General features: G+C 41.1%; 1 protein-coding gene across 1 annotated transcript; it reads left to right on the top strand.

The window, feature by feature from the left end:
- Nucleotides 1-31: 31 nt before the first annotated feature.
- On the top strand, nt 32-21,724 carry LOC110530423 (desmocollin 2-like protein). Its single transcript, XM_021613480.3, has 16 exons — nt 32-445; nt 775-865; nt 1,075-1,274; nt 1,749-1,853; nt 9,750-9,905; nt 9,996-10,140; nt 10,337-10,491; nt 11,182-11,316; nt 11,499-11,684; nt 11,904-12,151; nt 15,663-15,805; nt 19,068-19,292; nt 19,644-19,865; nt 20,119-20,234; nt 20,345-20,677; nt 21,111-21,724. Exons 1-16 carry the CDS (start codon nt 383-385, stop codon nt 21,306-21,308), a joined length of 2,721 nt encoding a protein of 906 aa, XP_021469155.3. The 5' UTR covers nt 32-382; the 3' UTR covers nt 21,309-21,724.
- Nucleotides 21,725-21,914: the final 190 nt, after the last annotated feature.

The raw sequence follows: 21,914 nt of genomic DNA, 5'->3' as shown, positions 1-21,914 counted from the left end.
CCTATTGGTAACATTTGTTCACTGTGATTTCTTTCGAAATAACCAATTTGCTTAGCGTGCATGGTTCACACCAAACCACAAGCTTTGAGCAGCTGATCACATGTTAAATCACACCTCTGTACTGTTATTTTCACAGACTGAAAGAGGGTGGAGTACTAGACGAGGAATGCGTCCCGTCGTCGAGGTAGCCAATTGAGTAATCGCGGGCGGGGTACTTTTTCATAAACGAAACCGTCATTCCGATACCTGCAATGGAAGACTCATACGGACACAATTAGGTTACTGTTGATTGGTGTAAAGATATTCCACCCACTAATCCTCGCCCTTGACAGAAACACTTATACTTCTTGTTCCTGCGTGTGGTTTCGTCACTATAGTCTTGATGTTTCGAATGGTAGTAACAAAAATGGCACGGAACTTAAATGTCAATTTATGCATCTTTTTGGTAAGTACATATGAAATGAAAGTTTTTCTGTAATTTTGACATTTGATTTGGATTTGTCAACTTCCTTCGAGTCTATGAATGTAATTGAATTGGCAAACGTAACATTTATTTTGTGCAGTTGTGTAATATTAGAATAGTATCACTGTCAAGGTGCGGCTTGTTGATACATCTACCTATGCAGACTATGTTCTTGAAAATGTAAATGTCTCATTCTTTTGGTTCCAATAATAGACAATACAAATAATTGCAGTACGATATTTGTAACACAACTATCGTATGATATGCACGTTGTTAGAATGAACAATATCACTCTCATGTGTTAACTCCAGATCATCTCATGTGTGGACTCCTGCTTTATCCCCGACTCCATACAAGCAGCAGTACCTCAGACAGTACCAGTTGGGCATGTTATTTCAAAAGGTAACTGAACATTCACAAATACTCCAGTCCTGTCAAACGTTGTATGTAATTGATACTGAATGAAACAATCAATATGGTCATACACTTTTTATAACCAGTTGACATCCTTAATCATCCTTAATCATAATCACGTTATCTTGCTTAGGATAATTCATGTTGTTTTTAGTAATTGTACAGTTCATAACATTTCTTTCTCTCTCATTGTTCAGTTGATGTCGACAACTGTGACACCAAGACCTTGCATTTGACCTCTTGTGACCCGGACTTCACAGTACAGGCAGATGGAACTATAGTAACAGTCCACATCACTATGGTACCAGCCAATGGCAGGACATTCTCAGTGCAGTTTCAGGACCCCAATGGTCAGAAGAAAAACATGGATGTTTACCTTGTCCAGAACTCTAGAAAAGTAAGGTGGATTCCACATTGGCTTAGAGTAAAAGATGTTGAAGATGTTTACCTTGTCCAGAACTCTAGAAAAGTAAGGTGGATTCCACATTGGCTTAGAGTAAAAGATGATGAAGATGTTTACCTTGTCCAGAACTCTAGAAAAGTAAGGTGGATTCCACATTGGCTTAGAGTAAAAGATGTTGAAGATGTTTACCTTCTCCAGAACTCTAGAAAAGTAAGGTGGATTCCACATTGGCTCAGAGTAAAAGATGTTGAAGATGTTTACCTTGTCCAGAACTCTAGAAAAGTAAGGTGGATTCCACATTGGCTTAGAGTAAAATATGTTGAAGATGTTTACCTTGTCCAGAACTCTAGAAAAGTAAGGTGGATTCCACATTGGCTTAGAGTAAAAGATGTTGAAGATGCTAGTCCTATACTTTTTAAATAAGTACTGTATTATGTTTGTAGTGTCGTGACTTTTTGCATGTTTCAGGTATTGAAAGATGGTCTACTAAAGCGCTCCAAAAGACGTTGGAGCCCTCTGCCCTTCAACATCATAGAAAACGACGTCCCTCCATTTCCAAAGGAAGTTGATCTGGTAATGTCCTTAAAATAAGTTACAACTTCCATTACTTTCAGCACATTCTGTCTATTTGAATATGGACAATAAACCGAAGCTTTGTCCATATTTCATGTAATGTAGTCATAACACACTCCTACATGGGCAACAGCCAAATTATCCTCTACCTGTGCTTTCAATTCTCCTTACCCATGATCCACTTTATTTCTCACTCTTTCTCACTTGTGGCTAAGGCACATTCTGTACCTGTTTGCTCCACGCCCTCACCAGATGGTACACACCCATACACACCCAACCACACCCAACCACATACATGTATACACAGGATTAGTGGGCACAGTTAATCTATTAATATAATATCCCAATGGATGTTGTGTGAGTATTCACTTTTTTAGAATAAAATAATTACAGGCCTTTTTAACAATGAAAAGGCTTTGTCTGAATTAAATCAAATGAGCCATGTGACATTGCTACACACAAGTGTATAACATGACATTTGACATTCTTCATTTAATAAAGCAACACACTTTTGAATGTAGTTTTTATAACAAAGACATACCGGTAGTCTACACACGTTTCACACATGTACCTTGCTGTTATTGTCTGGCAATTCAAGGGGCAGAGGCTCCATATAGGCCTAGCCTAGCAGGTGAAGTGGGATATTTCTAATCAATGCAAAATGGAATTAAAAATGTCTGAATGAAGTAACCTTAATGAGAAGAAGTAGACTACAATGAGCAACCAACAGCTAGGCTGTTTAATCCGAATGGAGTTGTTGTAGACAAGAAACTGTGCAGAAGGGAGTTGTGCTTCGAATATAGCAGTTCTGAAACATCTTTAATTGAGCCTCGCATTCTACTTAATTGCCGGCCTCAACACGTTACGGAGATAGATTAAATTACTGTATAGGAAGCTCTGGGGACAGGTTGTCTGGATATTGGAAAGACAATACATTGGCAAATGCAAACAGATTATCACCATTAGCAGACAACGGTTCTTGAGGGCTTGAAAAAAAAAGAAATCTGCTTGTGATTTCGTTCATGCGGGTGAACCGGCGATTGAATTATGTGGTTGCAATGTCAAAATATATTATGACACCAGGGGAGTCTTTCAAGTTGGATTTATTTGTATTTAATTTCATTTGAATATTGCAGCCCATTTGTGTAGGCTATTAGTCAGACAAACCCACTAAATTCAACATTAAATAGTGGCTGAATTTATCCTCAAGTAGACTACTTTTTTCCTCATTGTTTGGCTATTTGATGTGTATTTTTTAGAGTTCTAAATAGCAGCTAAATACAGTATATAGCTCTAGATAGTACACTGCATAATGAAACAATATAGTTAGCTAGTGTTCTGAGTGTGGACTGACTGTATGTAGGCCTATTATTTGGCATTAATAGACGCAGAACTTTCTATCAAAGGAGAGAGCGTGAGGGTGGCTCATGTCATGCAGGTTCAGGTAGCCTATACAGGACAGTTGTATATTCTAAAAATCAATTGGTATTTGATTAGTATTGTAAGGGAATTCTGCCCTACGTTATACAAGAGACCACAGGAAACTTCTTTGATCAGAGGTTAGTTTGTTTAATAAGGATTACAAGCCGAATTGCAACCCGGAGTATAATTACAGGTAGAATCGTAATGTATAGATATAATAAAAGCAGTTGTAATACAGGCACAGTGTTTGATGATTTTGATGTTAGAACAACTGAATAACCTGTGGCCATGCAAACACCGACTATCGCGTATCTATGCCCGACTGAGGTAGCAACCTTCATTGGGCCCATAGTGTCTAACGCAATTTGTTTCCATGGTATTGTATGTTTAATGTGTTGCCCTGCCTGCCTACCAATGTTACTTGCTTTTTGTTCCTGGCATGTAGTACATTGTTGACAAAGGTCAGTAACTTCCATTTTAACATAGGGAATACCTTCTTGTCTAAGCCTTTTCATAAAGATCCTAGGGCCTAAATGTCCCCAATCTATATGTAAAGCCTTAAGTTGATATTTTTCATGGTGAATTAGTACGACCCTTCGTACTTGGACTAATTCATCCACTTCCTGGTTGCCTAATTCGTTGAAGTTTCCCTGAGCTGTTTTACTGTCCTTGGTATGAGCTTTTTGGTGAGTTACTAAAACTTCGGCCTTGTCCATTAACTCATGGATTTTATGCCATTCTCCATCATACCTCAATCCTTTTAAGGTTAGAAGTGGTGCAGTGTAGCAAAGCTTCTAACACTACCATTACCTCTGCCTTTTGTGCCGTTCCCTCCATTCGGCCTCTTTTTCTAATGAGGGTGTCTCCTGTTTCTATATTTTTTATAATAAAACCCCACACAGTGGGACCTGATTTCTCACTGCCGTCTGTAAAAACCACTATGCCTCTGGGTTTTTCTATGTTTGTGGCCTTCCTCTTTTGTACCACGGGAGGAGGCCCTTCTTCCGTTTCTTGGTTTGAAACAAACTAAATTTCACCATTTGTCCCAACGAGTTGTGGTTACTTCCCTCAACTAGTGGTGTCCACATTTTGTTAAGTTAATTGTCCTTTATTATTATGTCCTGGCCTTGGGCTAGGGCCATTATTTTATTCCAATATATTTCCAACAGCGCCATTTTGGCTCCTTCCGTGTCATATTTTTGTATGGGGCCTTTAAGGGGTTTGTTAAAACACTTAATAGTCCTTTCAGATTCTTCATTAGAGGTTAGTAGGTTAAACTGTTGTATTTTTATTTCACCTAGCTTTTCTATTATTTGATTAATATTTTCCAGTTTCTGTTCTGACCCTCTCTATTTAGTCTGGAACATTTACAGGTTAAAAATGGTTGATTATTTTCATATCTTTTTGTTGTCCTTCCAGAAATTTTACCCTGAGGGTACCCACTGGTTCTCCTGGATTATTAGTCATACCGGTCTGCCCCGGTATCTATAAGAAAAGTCTTGCCCACTATCGGTACTTTTAAGTTTCTTTCCAGGGTTCCCGTTAACCAGTTTGCACTTTTTCATTTCCTACCAGGGTTTGCCTCTTTCCACTTTGCATAATCTTCTCTCCTTTGAGTTTTTTCCTCCTGTGTGAGGGCTCCAAAGGCCGCTACGTCCAGGGAGGCTGGTTTTTGGGGAGCCCCCGGTTTTAACACCTGATGGTCCTGCTGCCGTATTGTCACGTGGTTTGGGGTCTTTCTTTTGCCAGGTAGTTTTACCTCCATCCTTTTGGGGTGTTTTGGGTTTATGTTGGAAGGCCGGTTTACTCTGAGCCTGTGGCCCTGCTTGGGTTTGCTGCTGGGGTTGCTGCCTTGCCCTATCTCTTCTCCCTGGTTTAGTGGGTACCCCTGCGTCTCCTGAGGTGTCCACTCTTTGCACTGCGGCTGTCTTTTTTCTTTGACTAGCCTTTTCTAGGTTAGCCTCTCTTTGCATTATTTGCATCTATGTAAAATCCCATTCCCCTACTCCTGTGTTGGTGCCTAACTGACCTAATAAATTTGCACATGGATCCTGGACGAGCCCCCACTCTTTCACTGGTGCTCTTAGACTGACAATCCTTCAATATAGTTACGTATGTCTATGTTTAACTTCCTCTTTTAACAACTGCTGCTTTAATGGCTGTGGTTTAAAACCGGCCTTTTTCGCTTCCACATCTGCTTCCTGTTGCCGCAGCTAATACTGTCAGTACCAGATATGGTTTCTGCTTCCACATTTTGACTGTCTCACTGTCTCCCTGTTTGCACTAATGAATTTTATAGAACTCAACATTTCTATGTAGTAATCTATAAGATAATTATATAGTTCAGCTTAATTAACCCGATACTCTCAATGATCCTGGATCACAACAGATGCCATATACCCTTGTCATCTTTCTACTATTGAAAGACAAACCTTCAAATGATTAGATAAAGCCAAAACCCTGCTAAACATAGCATATGTTTTCTGTACTAATGAAATCTCTCCTTCAGGAGTCCACTGTATTTCATCTAACAATAACCTGCGTTAATCTTAAATCAGTCTCATCAATAATTGTATATACACTGTATGTTGCCTAGTATGGGATCCATAGTATGGGATCCATCCAGTAATTCACCATCCCTAGGTACTGCAACATATTTATTTTCATAATTAAATCTAATGCTTATAAAATCACTACTTTTCTACCTTCATCTTTTTTCCTTCTTTACCTTGAGGTTTTGTATAAGATTTCCTATTTAGTTATAAACTCTATAGTACTTTTCTTATTTCCTCATTTACCCGGAGGAGTTTGTATAATATTTCCTATTTAGTTATAAACTCTATAGTACTTTTCTTATTTCCTCATTTACCTTTAGGTTTTGTATAAGATTTCCTATTTAGTTATAAACTCTATAGTACTTTTCTTATTTCCTCATCCTCAAGGATTTTCTTGGTAGGTTCTCTATCTGTATATATATGATATTATCTAGCCCCACGTTGGGCACCAAGTGTCGCGGTAGGGGATTTTGCTTTAGGACCGTTAAGGTATACAAGTGATACAAGTCGTCTCACTCAAGTTCTTATGTCACCCGGCTAACAGGTGACTCACAGGCCCGCCGGGCTGGCCTGGTTATGTATCCTGCCCTTTTATTCGGAGATTAGCCTTTGTGGTGCCGTCAGGCGTGTTTCGGGATCTTAGATAATATCAATCAGACTTAGAGTATTTACATTTTATAGAGTAGACTCTTCACCTCGCCATTGCTCTATAGGGTTCCCAATCAGTAGACTCTTCAACTCGCCATTGCTCTTATAGGGTTCCCAAAGAGTAGACTCTTCAACTCGCCATTGCTCTTATAGGGTTCCCAAAGAGTAGACTCTTCAACCCGCCATTGCTCTTATAGGGTTCCCAATTCCAATCGGTAGACTCTTCAACCCGCCATTGCTCTTATAGGGTTCCCAATCAGTAGACTCTTCAACCCGCCATTGCTCTTATAGGGTTCCCAATCCCAATCAGTAGACTCTTCAACCCGCCATTGCTCTTATAGGGTTCCCAATCCCAATCAGTAGACTCTTCAACTCGCCATTGCTCTTATAGGGTTCCCAATCACTCTAGTATCTAGACAAACAATTTACGATTTAATGCCTACACCCGTCGGTTAATACTGCTTGAATATTAATACAGAGTAACTTTGCTTTTTACAATATACATGAGTTGGCTGTCCAATCCTTTAAATTGTCTTTTGTGTAGAAACTAGACTTGTTCCCCTAGAACAGGAGTGTCAGAGGCGTTCTCTCTCCTAGGGTTTTGGGTGTAGTTTCTACTTTTTATTCAATATTTGCAAGTCACACAGTTGTACACGTTATTACAGTTTCCTCTTTGTCCTTAATCTATAACATCAACAATCATCAAAACACTTACTACTATTAATGCTTGTATTAACCTGTTGTGGCAACAGGTCACATCTTGCTGCTGTGATGAGTCACTGTGGTATTTCACCCAGTAGATATGGGAGTTCATCAATATTGGGTTTGTTTTCAAATTCTGTGTGGATCTGTGTAATCTGAGGGAAATATGGGTCTCTAATATTGTCATACATTTGGCACGTGCTTAGGAAGTGCAGCTCAGTTTCCACCTCATTTTGTGTGCAGTGTGCACGTAGCCTGTCTTCTCTTGAGAGCCAGGTCTGCCTATGGAGGCCTTCCTCAATAGCAAGGCTATGCTCACTGAGTCTGTACATAGTCAAATCTTTCCTTTAGTTTGGGTCAGTCACAGTGGTCAAGTATTCTGCCACTATGTACTCTCTGTTTAGGGCAAAATAGCATTCTAGTTTGCTTAGTTTTTATGTTAATTCTTTCCAATGTGTCAAGTAATTATCTTTTTGTTTTCTCATGATTTGGTTGGGTGTGTTGCTGTCCTGGGGCTCTGTGGGGTCTGTTTGTGTTTCTGAAAATAGCCCCAGGACCAGCTTGCTTAGGTGATGGATTATTTATGGAAGGTTTGGGAATCGCTTCCTTTTAGGTGGTTGTAGAATTTAACGTCTCTTTTCTGGATTTTGATAATTAGCGGGTATCGGCCTAATTCTGCTCTGAATGCATTATTTGGTGTTTTATGTTGTACACAGAGGATATTTTTGCAGAATTCTGCATGCAGAGTCTCAATTTGGTGTTTATCTCATTTTGTGAATTCTTGGTTGGTGAGCGGACACTAGACCTCACAACCATAAAGGGCAATGTGTTCTATAACTGATTCAAGTATTTTTAACCAGATCCTAATTGGAATGTCAAATTTTATGTTCATTTTGATGGCAAGGCCCTTCTTGCCTTGTCCCTCAGCTCATCCACCGCTTTGTTGAAGTTACCTGTGGCGCTGATGTTTAGACCAAGGTATGTCTTTTTTTGTAGGGCAACGGTGTCTAGATGGAATCAGACGCTCATGCCAAATTGAGTCAAAGGCTTTTTTTTGTTTGTTTGTTTGTCAATTAAGGTGTCTGTCATACAGTAATTTGGTAAAAAGCCAATTTGACATTTTCTCAGTACATTGTTTTTACTGAGGAAATGTATGAGTCTGCCATTAATGATAATGCAGATGATTTCCCCAAAGTTCCTGTTGACGCATATCCCACAGTAGTTATTGGGGTCAAATTTGTCTCCACTTTTGTGGATTTTTTTGTGGATTGGGGTGATCAGCCTTTGGTTCCAAATATTGGGGAAGATGCCAGAGCTAAAAATGATGTTAAACCCAATTAGGCCGTCATTGTAAGTAAGAATTTGTTTTTAACTGACTTGCCTAGTTAAATAAAGGTTAAATACATTTAAAAAAATTGTTGTCTGGATATTTTATAATTTCATTGAGGATACCATCAACACCACAGGCCTTTTGGGTTGGAGGGTTTGTATTTTGTTCTTTAGTTCATTCAATGTAATTGGAGAATTCAGTGGGTTCTGGTAGTCTTTGATAGTTGATTCTATGGTTTGTATTTGATAATGTATATGTTTTTGCTGTTTGTTCTGTGTTATAGGGACAAAATGATTGGAGATGTGGTTTACCCATACATTAGCGTTTTGGATAGATAACTCTTCGTGTTGTTGTTTGTTTAGTGTTTTCCTATTTTTCCAGAAGTGGTTAGAGTCTATGGATTCTTCAATTACATTGAGCTGATTTCTGACGTGCTCTTCCTTCATTTTCTGTACTGTATTTCTGTATTGTTTTAGTGATTCACCATAGTGAAGGCGTAGACTCAGGTCTTCTGTGTCTCTACATTTTGCAAAACAGAAATGGTCATACCCGCCTAGCAAGTAAAAGGTCTAAAGCATTATAATTGTTGACTAAGTGTTCCTAAGGCTGTGTCAAAAGACCGATTACTGGCAAAATATTAGAATTGGGCTGCCTGTGTAAACACTAGGGATGGGTTTTAGAAATATTTTCACTCTTCAAATAATATCATGATTTTTGGAGAGGATATAGAAATACATGTGTGCTTTCTGTGAAACCTTTGAGAAAAGTTATTCTAAACAGCACTTGTTTGCTTCGCGATTCGGGAGAGCTGCAGCAGGGCGTGGGAAGGGCTGCGGTCAATGTGTGTGAGATGGGAGGTAGGAAGATCAGACCTATGCCCCTCCTGCCCACCCCATACCCCCCACTCCTGCCAAAAGGGCCTCGACATGGAAGTCACACATACGCCCAGGCTGTGATCAGAAAAACAGGCCCAACCCCCCCACTCTTACACTAGCCCAAGCCAATGACATGTACCAGATGCTCAGCAGGCTCTGCTCACACTTACTGGTCTGAGGCCAAACCATACGACTAACAATAATGGCAAATGGTGTGATAAAGATTGCAAAATCCAAGGAAAGAAATTGAGAAACATATCCAACCAAAAACATATCATTACTGTACAATTTTCTAACCCGAATGATTATCCCACTGCTTGTTGAAGCTTGACCACAGATAATATTTGATTGTTTTCTGGTCTAGGTTGCATCTGATTCTTCTGCCGCATACAACGTGTACTACACCCTCAGTGGGCCTGGTGTGACAGAGGACCCTGTGGGTGTGTTTAGTGTGGTAAAGGAAACTGGGATGCTGAAGGTCCACAGAGCTGTTGACCGCGAGGTTACCCCTCAGTTTATAGTGAGTAGTAGACAACAATTATTGCTTTATTGCTTTATTATTTAATAATTGATTATCTATGATGATAAAACATGACATCTCTTTTTTCAGTTTCAAGCCAGAGTGTTTGACAGATACACCAACCAGGAGACAGACTTACCATTACCCATCACAGTGAATGTAGAAGATGTAAATGACAATGCACCAACTTTCACTGGACAACTGCAGTTTACTGTGCTGGAACAAAGCAAAACAGGTGAGAAACATACAGCTGAAGTAAGAAATACCAGAGTGCCTTTAGCCTCTGTAATACAGTACATAGAAAAAGTGCCATATGTTTCACGAATTAGTACATTTACAGATACATTTGTCACACATCCAGACATTCATTTGAAACTGGAACTTGTGGATATGAACTAATAGTCTGTGTGTTGTGATGTGTTCCATTGCAGGTACCGTTGTGGGGAAGGTGAATGCCATAGACAAAGACGAGCCTGGTACAGACCACACTAAGATCAGGTACTCCCTCCTCTCTGGGACCAACCTGTTCTACATCAACCCAGAGACAGGAGTCATCAGCACCAAAACAGACACTCTTGACAGAGAGGTGAGAGTTAGTCTCCTCTTCGTACTTTCAAAATATCTCACTTAGTTTTCCAGGGTTCCACATTGGTGACCACTGCTATCATTGTTTGAATTATTCATGTTTTAATATACACTGAGTGCACAGAACATTAGGAACACTTGCTCTGTCCCTGACATAGACTGACCAGGTGAATCCAGGTGAAAGCTACAATCCCTTGTTGAAGTCACCTGTTACATCCACTTCAATCAGTGTAGATGAAGATGAGGAGACAGGTTAAAGAAGAATTGTTAAGCCTTGAGACAATTGAGACATGGATTGCGTGTATGTGCCATTCAGAGGGTGAATGAGGAAGACAAAATATTTCAGTGCCTTTGAACAGGGTATGGTAGTAGGTGCCAGGTTCACCCGTTTGAGTGTGTCAAGAACAGCAACAAGGTTGGATGTTTCAACAGTTTCCCGTGTGTATCAAGAATGTTCCACCACCCAAAGGACATCCAGTCGACTTGACACAAATGTGGGAAGCTTTGGAGTCAACATGGACCAGAATCCCTGTGGAACACTTTCAATACCTTGTAGAGTCCATGCCCCAATGAATTGAGGCTGTTCTGAAGGCAAAATAGGTGCAACTCAATATTGGGAAGGTGTTCCTAATGTTTTGTGCACTCAGTGTATATTTGAACTAAATGTATATTTGGGGATTTTGTTTTTCAGGTGAACGACAAACATTTTGTGACAGTGGACATCAGAGACATGAATGGCGCTCTGAATGGTCTATCAAACACGGCTACAGCCACAATAGTTGTGGGAGATATCAACGACAACCCTCCCACTTTTAAAAAGACATCTGTAAGGAAAAAATAATAATCTTGAATATTTATTTTTTTACAGTAATGACAATTTTATATCACAGTTTATTTGGCAGCAAAACAATAGTTATGGTGAAAATGTGCTATATTTTGTTTGCTATAGAGTATGGATATTCAATATACCTCAGTCAGATAATTGAACATGCTGCTTTCCTCTTGCAGTATAATGTGAGTGTTATGGAGAACCAAGAGAAAGGCCTCATCCTCAGAATCCCTATTGAAGACAAGGACTTAATTAACACACCAAACTGGAACTCTGAGTTCATCATCACCAAGGGGAACGAAAATGGGAACTTCAGGATGGAAAGAGACCCAAAAACAAATGAAGGACTAATTTACCTAACAAAGGTGAGTTGGTACTCACAATTAACCTATATTTTTGATCTGATCTTGACTTTCATAATTATTTTTAAAATAAGGCAAATTATCCCATAACATAGAGTCAAAATCTTGAAACAAAATACTTTTTTACTCTTATTTACTCTTGTACAATGACAATGTCATTGATGGCTGATAGTCCAAAAATAATGCAATAAATGACACTCCTTGTCTTCGCTGTGTCACCAGCCTCTAGACTACGAGAAGACCAAGAACCTAAAGCTGGATGTGATGGCCCGTAACCAGGCTGAGCTGAGTGGGACCAATGCCAAGTGGGTGTCCATCCCTGTGGATGTCACAGTGGGGGACGTGGACGAGGGACCAGAGTTCACTGCCCCCATCGTACGATTTACTGTCCAGGAGAATACTCCAAACGACACCCTGATCGGAACGTACACTGCTGTAGACCCAGAGACCAAGAGCAGCGCTGGCATCAAGTAAGATCTTAGTTTACCTCAATGTCATACTTTATTAGCCTGGTTCCAGATCTGTTTGTGCTGTCTTGCCATATGACCATAGGAGATGGCATATTGTCTGACCATATTGATAATGGTCATAGTAATAATATGATGTTTCAATAGAAAATAGAGGTACTGTGAAATTGTTTTTTTTTTAATTTTTTTATTTAACATTTATTTAACCAGGTAAGCTAGTTGAGAATAAGTTATAATTTGCAACTGCGACCTGGCCAAGATAAAGCATAGCAGTTCGACACATACAACAACACAGAGTTACACATGGAATGAACAAGACATACAGTCAATAATACAGTAGAAAAAAAGAAAACAAAGTCTATATACAGTGAGTGCAAATAAGGTAACGTAAGGGAGTTAAGGCAATAAATAGGCCATGGTTGCGAAGTAATAACAATATGGCAATTAAACACTGGAATGGTAGATGTGCAAAAGATGGATGTGCAAGTAGAGATACTGTGGTGCAAAAGGAGCAAAATAAATAAATAAAGTATGGGAATGAGGTAGATAGATGGGCTGTATACAGATGGGCTATGAACAGGTGCAGTGATCTGTGAGCTGCTCTGACAGCTGGTTCTTAAAGCTAGTGAGGGAGATGGGAATCTCCAGCTTCAGTGATTTTTGCAGTTCGTTCCAGTCAGTGGCAGCAGAGAACTGGAAGGAAAGGCGACCAAAGGAGGAATTGGCTTTGGGGGTGACCAGTGAGATATACCTGCTGGAGCGCGTGCTACGAGTGGGTGCTGCTATGGTGACCAGCGAGCTGAGATAAGGTGGGGCTTTACCTAGCAGAGACTTGTAGATAACCTGTAGCCAGTGGGTTTGGCGACGAGTATGAAGCGAGGGCCAGCCAACGAGAGCGTATAGGTCGCAGTGGTGAGTAGTGTATGGGGCTTTGGTGGCAAAACGGATGGCACTGTGATAGACTACATCCAGTTTGCTGAGTAGAGTGTTGGAGATTATTTTATAGATGACATCATCGAAGTCAAGGATTGATAGGATGGTCAGTTTTACGCGGGTATGTTTGGCAGCATGAGTGAAGGAAGCTTTGTTGCGAAATAGGAAGCCGATTCTAGATTTAATTTTTGATTGGAGATGCTTAATGTGAGTCTGGAAGGAGAGTTTACAGTCTAGCCAGACACCTAGGTATTTGTAGTTATCCACGTATTCTAAGTCAGAGCCGTCCAGAGTAGTGATGCTGGATGGGCGGGTGGGCCGGTGCGGGCAATGATCGGTTGGATAGCATGCATTTAGTTTTATTTGCGTTTAAGAGCAGTTGGAGGCCACGGAAGGAGAGTTGTATGGCATTGAAGCTCATCTGGAGATTAGTTAACACAGTGTACAAAGAAGGGCCAGAAGTATACAAAATGGTGTCATCTGCGTAGAGGTGGATCAGAGAATCACCAGCAGCAAGAGCGACATCATTGATGTATACAGAGAAGAGAGTTGGCCCGAAAATTGAACCCTGTGACACCCCCATAGAGACTACCAGAGGTCCGGACAACAGGCCCTCCGATTTGACACACTGAGCTCTATCAGAGAAGGAAGTAGTTGGTGAACCAGGCGAGGCAATCATTTGAGAAACCAAGGCTGTTGAGTCTGCCAATAAGAATGTGGAGATTTACAGAATAAAAAGCCTTGGCCAGGTCGATGAATACAGCTGCACAGTAATGTCTCTTATCGATGGCGGTTATGATATCGTTAAGGACCTTGAGCGTGGCTGAGGTGCACCCATGTCCAGCTCGGAAACCAGATTGCATAGCGGAGAAGGTACGATGTGATTCAAAATGGTCAGTAATCTGTTCGTTAACTTGGCTTTCGAAGACCTTCGAGATGCAGGGTAGGATAGATATAGGTCTGTAGCAGTTTGGGTCTAGAGTGTCTCCCCCTTTGAAGAGGAGGATGACCGTGGCAGCTTTCCAATCTTTGGGAATCTCAGACGATACGAAAGATAGGTTGAACAGGCTAGTAATAGGCGTTGCAACAATTTCGGCAGATCATTTTTAGAAAGAGAGGGTCCAGATTGTCTGGCCTGGCTGATTTGTAGGGGTCCATATTTTTTCAAAATATCTCTTTCAAAATATCAGCTATCTGGATATGGGTGAAGGAGAAATGGTGGGTGCTTGGGCGTGTTGCTGTGGAGGGTGCCGGGCAGTTGACTGGGGTAGGGGTAGCCAGGTGGAAAGCATGGCCAGTCGTAGAGAAATGCTTATTGAAATTCTCAATTATAGTGGATTTGTCGGTTGTAACAGTGTTTCCTAGCCTCAGAGCAGTGGGTAGCTGGGAGGAGGTGATCTTATTCTCCATGGACTTTACAGTATCCCAGAACTTTTTTGAGTTTGTACTGCAGGATGCAAATTTCTGTTTAAAAAATCTAGCCTTAGCTTTCCTAACTGCCTGTGTATATTGGTTCCTAACTTCCCTGAAAAGTTGCATATCACGGGGGTTATTCGATTCGAATGCAGAACACCACAGGATGGTTTTGTGCTGGTCAAGGGCAGACAGTTCTGGAGTGAACCAAGGGCTATATCTATTCCTGGTTCTACATTTTTTGAATGGGGCATGCCTATTTAAGATGGTGAGGAAGGCACTTTTAAAGAATAACCAGGCATCCTCTACTGTCGGGATGAGGTCAATGTCATTCCAGGATACCCCGGCCAGGTTGATTAGAAAGGCCTGCTCGCAGAAGTTTTTTAGGGAGCGTTTGACAGTGATGAGGGGTGGTCGTTTGCTCGCAGACCCATTACGGATGCAGGCAATGAGCCATTGATCGCTGAGATCTTGGTTGAAAACAGCAGAGGTGTATTTGGAGGGTGAGTTAGTTAGGATGATATCTATGAGGGTGCCCGTGTTTACGGATTTGGGGTTATATCTGGTAGGTTCATTGATAAGTTGTGTGAGATTGAGGGCATCAAGCTTAGATTGTAGGATGGCCGGGGTGTTAAGCATGTCCCAGTTTAGGTCACCTAGCAGCACGAGCTCAGAAGATAGATGGGGGGCAATCAAATCACATATGGTGTCGGGGGCACAGCTGGGGGCAGAGGGTGGTCTATAGCAAGCGGCAACGGTGAGAGACTTGTTTCTGAAAAGGTTAATTTTTAGAAGTAGAAGCTCAAATTGTTTGGGTACAGACCTGGATAGTAAGACAGAAGTCTGCAGGTTATATTTGCAGTAAATTGCAACACTTCCCCCTTTGGCAGTTCTATCTTGTCGGAAAATGTTATAGTTAGGAATGGAAATTTCAAGGTTTTTGGTGGTCTTCCTAAGCCAGGATTCAGAGACGGCTAGGACATCCGGATTGGTGGAGTGTGCTAGGGCAGTGAATAAAACAAACTTAGGGAGGAGGCTTCTAATGTTAACATGCATGAAAATATGGTATGCCATGTTTTTTTTCTCTCTCCAGCACTTGATGGCAGAATTGCACCATGATGCTCATGAATGCTTTAATACCGTCTTCTCTCTCTCTGTTCCTTCTCAGGTATTACAAGGTCTCAGACCCAGCTTCATGGATCAATGTCGATGAAAGCACTGGACAGCTGAAGATCGCCAACACAATCGACAGGGAGTCCCACTTCGTAGTGGATGGTGTTTACAACGTCACTATGAAAGCTGTGGATGCCAGTAAGTAGATGTTGTTACACATTGTCTCGCATGTGTATTTATTCAATTTCTGTGTAGTCAAATATGCATCACTATTTGCATGATCTTAACTCATCTATTGCTTTAAAAACTTTGGGCCTGGTAGCATAAAACATCTTAAGTGTTTCCTTTAAGGATTTACCCTTACCTGAGGGAATTGTTTAAAGGCGTTGCATAGAGCCCCTCAAATGTTTTCCTTTAGTAAGGGCATACTTAAGGGATTTTACCCCAGAGTTTCTAAACCCAGAGGCGCACCATCACGAGACTTCCGGTAACTCTTGCAAAACAGACTAAACAGACCAGGCCGGAGATTGGGCTTTGAGATGTCAATGGGTGAAATGAAAAATTCTTCCTTAGTTGTTAATTTTCTCTATCTAAAGGCACAACCTAGATTCGAGCCAGTGTCTTAAGTAGTTGAACATGTTATTACTCCAACCTCATGAGTGGCAAACTGACACGCTTTCATTTGAGTCAAAAACAACTTTATATCGAAGGAATGCCTTTGCTGTGACTGCCTGTACATGCGCAGTTCGGTGCGAGACGACCGTTAGGCCCGAAGAAGTGTTTCTGAGCATGAGGTTAAATAGCCAACGTCGCCATTACATCGCCTGCATGTGTGATCGGGGGATTTCTGGGTTTACAGTAGTTTGAAAGCATGTATGGCAGAATAAGTCTATAGTTACCATGGAGACGACCACTGGCTGAATGTCTCGTCAAAGAGATCACGTTTATTTTAAGAGATCGCAAAATAGAACTACATTCAAGACAGGAGAAACAAATTGATTCAGAAGATAATAAAACATGTTTCTTGTAGATTTTTTCTCAACTTGTTTCTATTACTTTCTAGCATGTCAAGCTAACTTACAGAGTACATAGCTGGCTACAGTGCCTTCAGATATTATTTATACCCCTTGACATATTCCACATTTTGTTGTGTTAGACTGATTTTAAAAATGTATTTTAAAAAAATGCTCACCCATCTACACACAATACCGCATAATGACAAAGTGAAAACATGTTTTGGATATATATTTGCTAATTTATAGAAAATTACATCTATAATTTACATAAGTATTCACACCCATGAGTCAGTACAGGTTAGAATCACCTTTGGCAGCGATTACAGCTGTGAGTCTTTCTGGGTAAGTCTTTAAGAGCTTTGCACACCTGGATTATATAATATTTGCACATTATTATTTTTTAAATTCAAGTTCTGTCAAGTTGGTTGTTGGTCATTGCTAGACAGACATTTTCAAGTCTTGCCATAGATCTTCATGCTGATTTAAGTCAGGATGTAAGTGTGGAATATTTTTTATTCTGTACAGGCTGTCTTTTCACTCTGCAATTTAGGTTAGTATTGTGGAGTAAATACATTGTTGTTGATACATCCTAAGTTTTCTCCTATCACAGCCATTAAGTTATCACAGCCATTAATCTCCCCGTGTCCCCCCCCAAAAAAAATTCTGGGGCTGCCTCTCGTGCACTCTTCCTCGAGCCAACTCCTCGTAGCATCGCGGCTCAGCTTTGGCTGCCTCCAGCTCCTCTTTAGGACGACGATACTCTCCCGGCTGTGCCCATGGTCCCTTGCCATCCAAGATTTCCTCCCATGTCCAGGAGTCCATTCCTCCACGCTGCTTGGTCCTTTGGTGGTGGGTAGTTCTGTAACGGTTGTCGTTGGTGGACCAAGGTGCAGCGTGGTACGTGTTCATGATCTTTTAATTACACGGAACACTAGAACAAAAATAACTAAATGGAACAAACGAAAAACAGTCCTGTCTGGTACAGAGACGCAGACAGAAAACAACTACCCACAAACACAGGTGGGAACAGGCTAACAAAGTATGGTTCTCAATCAGAGACAACGAAAGACAGCTGCTTCTAATTGGGAACCATACCAGGCCAAACACAGAAATACAAAACATAGAACAACACATAGAATGCCCACCCCAACTCACACCCTGACCAAACCAAAATAGAGACATAAAAAAGGAACTAAGGTCAGGACGTGACAGGAGGCTTGGCTTGAAGCGCTGGGCATCTTGCTATGACATGCATTATCTGAATTAGGCCCACAGAATGGAACTTTGAATGTCTTTCATCTTCCGAGAGTTGGCTTTATGTTGGTCAAAGCGCGTGTGTGTGTAGAGCAGCACCAGAACCCTAACCCTAACCCTTCAAATTAAAACACATCATACCTTTTTGTAGGTAATAAATCCAATGTTAAACGTGATCACTATAGTATCCTCAACTAGCATTGAAAAAATTCATCAGCGCCCGGAGAACAGTGGAGTTAACTGCCTTGCTCAGGGGCAAAACGACAGAGTTTTAGCTCAGGGATTTGATCCAGACACCTTTCGGTTACTGGCCCAACACTCCTAACCACCTGCCTATTAACCGGTTTGACTAGATTGAATGATGCTTACTGTACATATCCATAGTTAATGAAGCACATATGGGTCCTGATGGGCACCCTTTTCCCCTTAATTTAAGGGGAAAATAACTTAAGATGTGTTTTGCAACCGGCCCCAGGGACCTAGTTATATCCTCCCAGCTAATAGCATGCTAATCCTGCATTTGCTTTCTCTCACTGCCTCTATCACTGTAACAAGTATTAACACTCTATAACAAGGAAGAGACAAAGCATCATAATTATACCTAACAACACCACTGTGCCCTATTCCATTTCCTCAAGGCCTCCTTTTACTGACATGTTGATATGGGAGTGCGTTTGCACAACTTGAATTACACCACAGAGGATGAGAGGTTGTTGTCGTCTTTACGCCTTGACTGATGTTACCTAATACATAACACATTCTGGTGTTAGCTTCAACCACCCCCTCCACTCTCGCCAATGTTCGATTTATGTTCACACACAACACAATAACTCTTTGTGTGTTGTTTAAGAGACAGGATGATGAGTATAATAGTCCATCTGTAACACCTGGAGTGATCACGTCATTGAGGTCCATGACATTGTGTTACTCGGTTCTATTCCAGATGTGCTGATGATGTTTTTTTTGGTCATATGCTATCTACTGGCCCTTATCTCTGTTTTGCATTTATAAGAGACTGGGAAAATATCAGTACTGTGTGCCATCTGTAACTGAACTTTCAAGTTTTCCCATTTATTGCCTTGTGTGATAGTGAATAGATTGGAAATCTGACTCACTCAAGCTCTCACAATAAACATCAGCAAGAAGGCATTGTGTTATCTTGTTTCTTACATATGTCTCCTTTCTCCTAGGTCGGAAGACAGGTACAGGGACGGTGATTATTCAAGTGGAAGACATGAACGACCACGTCCCAGACATCCTCTCTAAAGACCTGGTGTTGTGTGAGAAGGATGGGGGAGAGATGGGCTCTGTGTTGGTGGTAGCAGAAGACAAGGACCAAGCTCCCTTCTCCGCCCCCTTCAGCTTCAAACTGGGAGAGAAGCATGATGACAACTGGGCTGTGAAGCCACTTAACAGTATGAAAATGATTCCTACCTCCTGACTCCATTGCATCTCTATATTAATTGATGTCTTGCAAATGTGATTGAAAAAGTGATACAGTTATTTAATGGGAAGAAGTCCATAAATGTACAATTTATAAATTATAATGACTAGTCAGTGTCATACATTCTTGAATACAACTTTAAAGCCGAAATACTCTCTAGAGATGCAACCTCAACAGAGCCACGTTGCACAGCACCTGTTAACTGACATTCTTTAGTGACATGTTTTCTTAGAGCCAGGAGTTTTAGTCCTTATAGTATAATCTCACCTGGAAATCTAGTACACAAACTCCTGTTCCTAATGACAGTGTATTTCCTCGTCAGGCACTGCAGTGATGTTGGCGCAAACTAAGGAGCTCCCCACCGGCCTATACACTGTCCCCCTGATGGTAGTGGACCTGCAGGGCTTTGGAAGTACCCAGACTGTGACGGTCCGGATCTGCCGCTGCAGGAACGGAGCGTGTCTGGCCCAACAGAACTCCACATCTTTGGGGGTGTGGGGCATCCTGGCCATGTTGCTCGGTCTGGCTTTGCTACTTCTACTCTGTGAGTCTCCACTGGGCTATTCATTCATTCATATTATTTATGTAGCCCTGACAGGTTGGTGTCAAAGCAAATAATAAGATAGGACAACATATAAAACTGATGAGAGATTAGAAATTGAATGGTGGAGTCTTAAATAGCTGACATCAGCTAGTATGGCTGTATTTCTTAACAAATGACTCGTGTGTCTTGTCCATCTGACAGCCTTGTTGTTGCAGTGCCACTCACACACTTTCTTGTTGGTTCTTTATCGCAGGTATCCTTTGTGCATTCGTGTGTGTGACGAAGAATGAGAAAATGGAGCTGGAGGATATGGGAGACAGTGGTGGTATCCTGCTGACGTCTAACATTGAGGCCCTAGGGGATGCAGTGGTAAGGCTGTGATATTGAAAGTATTACAAACACATTTCTCATGGTCATGAAATCAAAGCAGATTTCAGATCCTTGTTTGTATTCATATGTTTTTTATGTCTCCTCTTTAGGATTCAAATCTCATCATTGTTCCAAAGTCTGGGATTGACCGTTCAGTGAAGGGATCCGTGATTGACATGGGGTGGGCTGGAGCTAAGGACTTGGGTAAGATGGGAGGAGACCTGGGCACTCAACAGCAGTCCGGCAGCAGCGTCATTGTGACCGATATGCAGAACGGCTTCTCTGACCGATACAACGGCAGTCAATACGGTGGACAAAATGGCGGTGGACAATATGGTGTAGATCAATATGGTGGCGGACAATATGCCAGTGGCAATATGACTTTTGACAACACACGTTTCATGAAGATCAACTGGCAAACCAACGGACTGTTTCTACAACAGGTAAAACAACTCAAACAATGTCAATGTGTTTACTTTAGTCTGAGTAAACACCGTAAATGGAAAATATCGTCATGATCACATTTTCTGCCTTTTCTCTAAGGTTTAATATAGTTCTTACTATTGGTGAAAGCCTAGACAATTCCGATGTGTAATGTTGGCTTACTTATTGGCTAAACCCTTGGCTTCTGTGTCAGCTTTCATGTATCTCGTCTGGTTGGTGAAAGGTTTGTCTGTTCTCAGTGTAATATCCTGTGGAAGGAAGTAATATCACCTACTCTAATATCTTCCTCCCCCCTTCGGGCTAGTCCTTGTCTGCTCCCTATGGACTAATAACAACATGCATTCTCCTCTCTCCACCTCATATTTTACCCTGTCTGCTACCATGTCCCTCCTGTCTCGTATCATGTTTACCTGGTCTACCTTTTCTTTGCAGAAGTTGGCTTACCTAGGGACGGAAGAGGAGGGACGGTACGCCGATGACATCATCCACGCGTACGGCTTCGAGGGGGTGGGGTCTTCAGCTGGCTCGGTGGGCTGCTGCAGTGACCAAGTCAACCAGGAAGACCTGGACTTCCTGAACACACTGGGGCCAAAGTTCAAGGTGTTAGCTGAGGTCTGCACTAACAAATGAACCAGGAAGATCTATTGCAATATTGTTTTTACTATAGAAAGTGTTCTCTCATGTTTGTTTTTTGTTGATAATTATGAATTATCAGAGGGTTGGCATGCTATTATTATCAAGGGTGATACAAAACATTGAGTCAGTCATCACACTGAATTGCTCAAACTGTTTGTTGGTTAGAGCCTTTTTGCACTGGAAAGTACTATGTATTGTAAATAGTGTACATTTAGTGATTTAAGTGCCAAAGATAAGATTTTTTTTGTTGTAAAATATGGTAAAAGTTTCAGTGTTGTAGAATCAAATGTTTGTTTATGAGATGCTGTAAAAACAGTACTTGAATGTTAGATAAGATGAGATTTTTCTAATTACCTATGAACTGAATGGGGTACAAACATTACTAAATAAAGTCTATATTTCTCTTTCAATGTTGGATAACCTGAATAATTAAACCTTGCACTTATTGTCCTAGCTATATTTTGTACCATTGTACGTTCTGTACAAGTCAACACATGATAATGAAATAAGTAGAGTGAATATGACCATCTAAAGCAGACTGTATGTAATCCAATCATTTTTTCAAGACTGTTTGTGTGAGATTCTAAATGGCATTTCTCA

The sequence above is a fragment of the Oncorhynchus mykiss genome, chromosome 8 (assembly GCF_057628025.1).
Source record: "Oncorhynchus mykiss isolate SJ-2025 chromosome 8, ASM5762802v1, whole genome shotgun sequence".
In the NCBI taxonomy this organism is placed as follows: domain Eukaryota; kingdom Metazoa; phylum Chordata; class Actinopteri; order Salmoniformes; family Salmonidae; genus Oncorhynchus; species Oncorhynchus mykiss.
Note: the sequence above shows the minus strand (reverse complement) of the source record. Positions and strands in the feature narration are given on the sequence as shown.

Coding starts and splice junctions, on each gene's coding strand:
- LOC110530423 (XM_021613480.3), top strand. CDS start 383: ATGTTTCGAATGGTAGTAACAAAAATGGCACGGAACTTAAATGTCAAT. Junction 866..1,074: donor TGGGCATGTTATTTCAAAAG/GTAACTGAACAT, acceptor CTCATTGTTCAG/TTGATGTCGACAACTGTGAC. Junction 19,866..20,118: donor GGCTTTGCTACTTCTACTCT/GTGAGTCTCCAC, acceptor TCTTTATCGCAG/GTATCCTTTGTGCATTCGTG.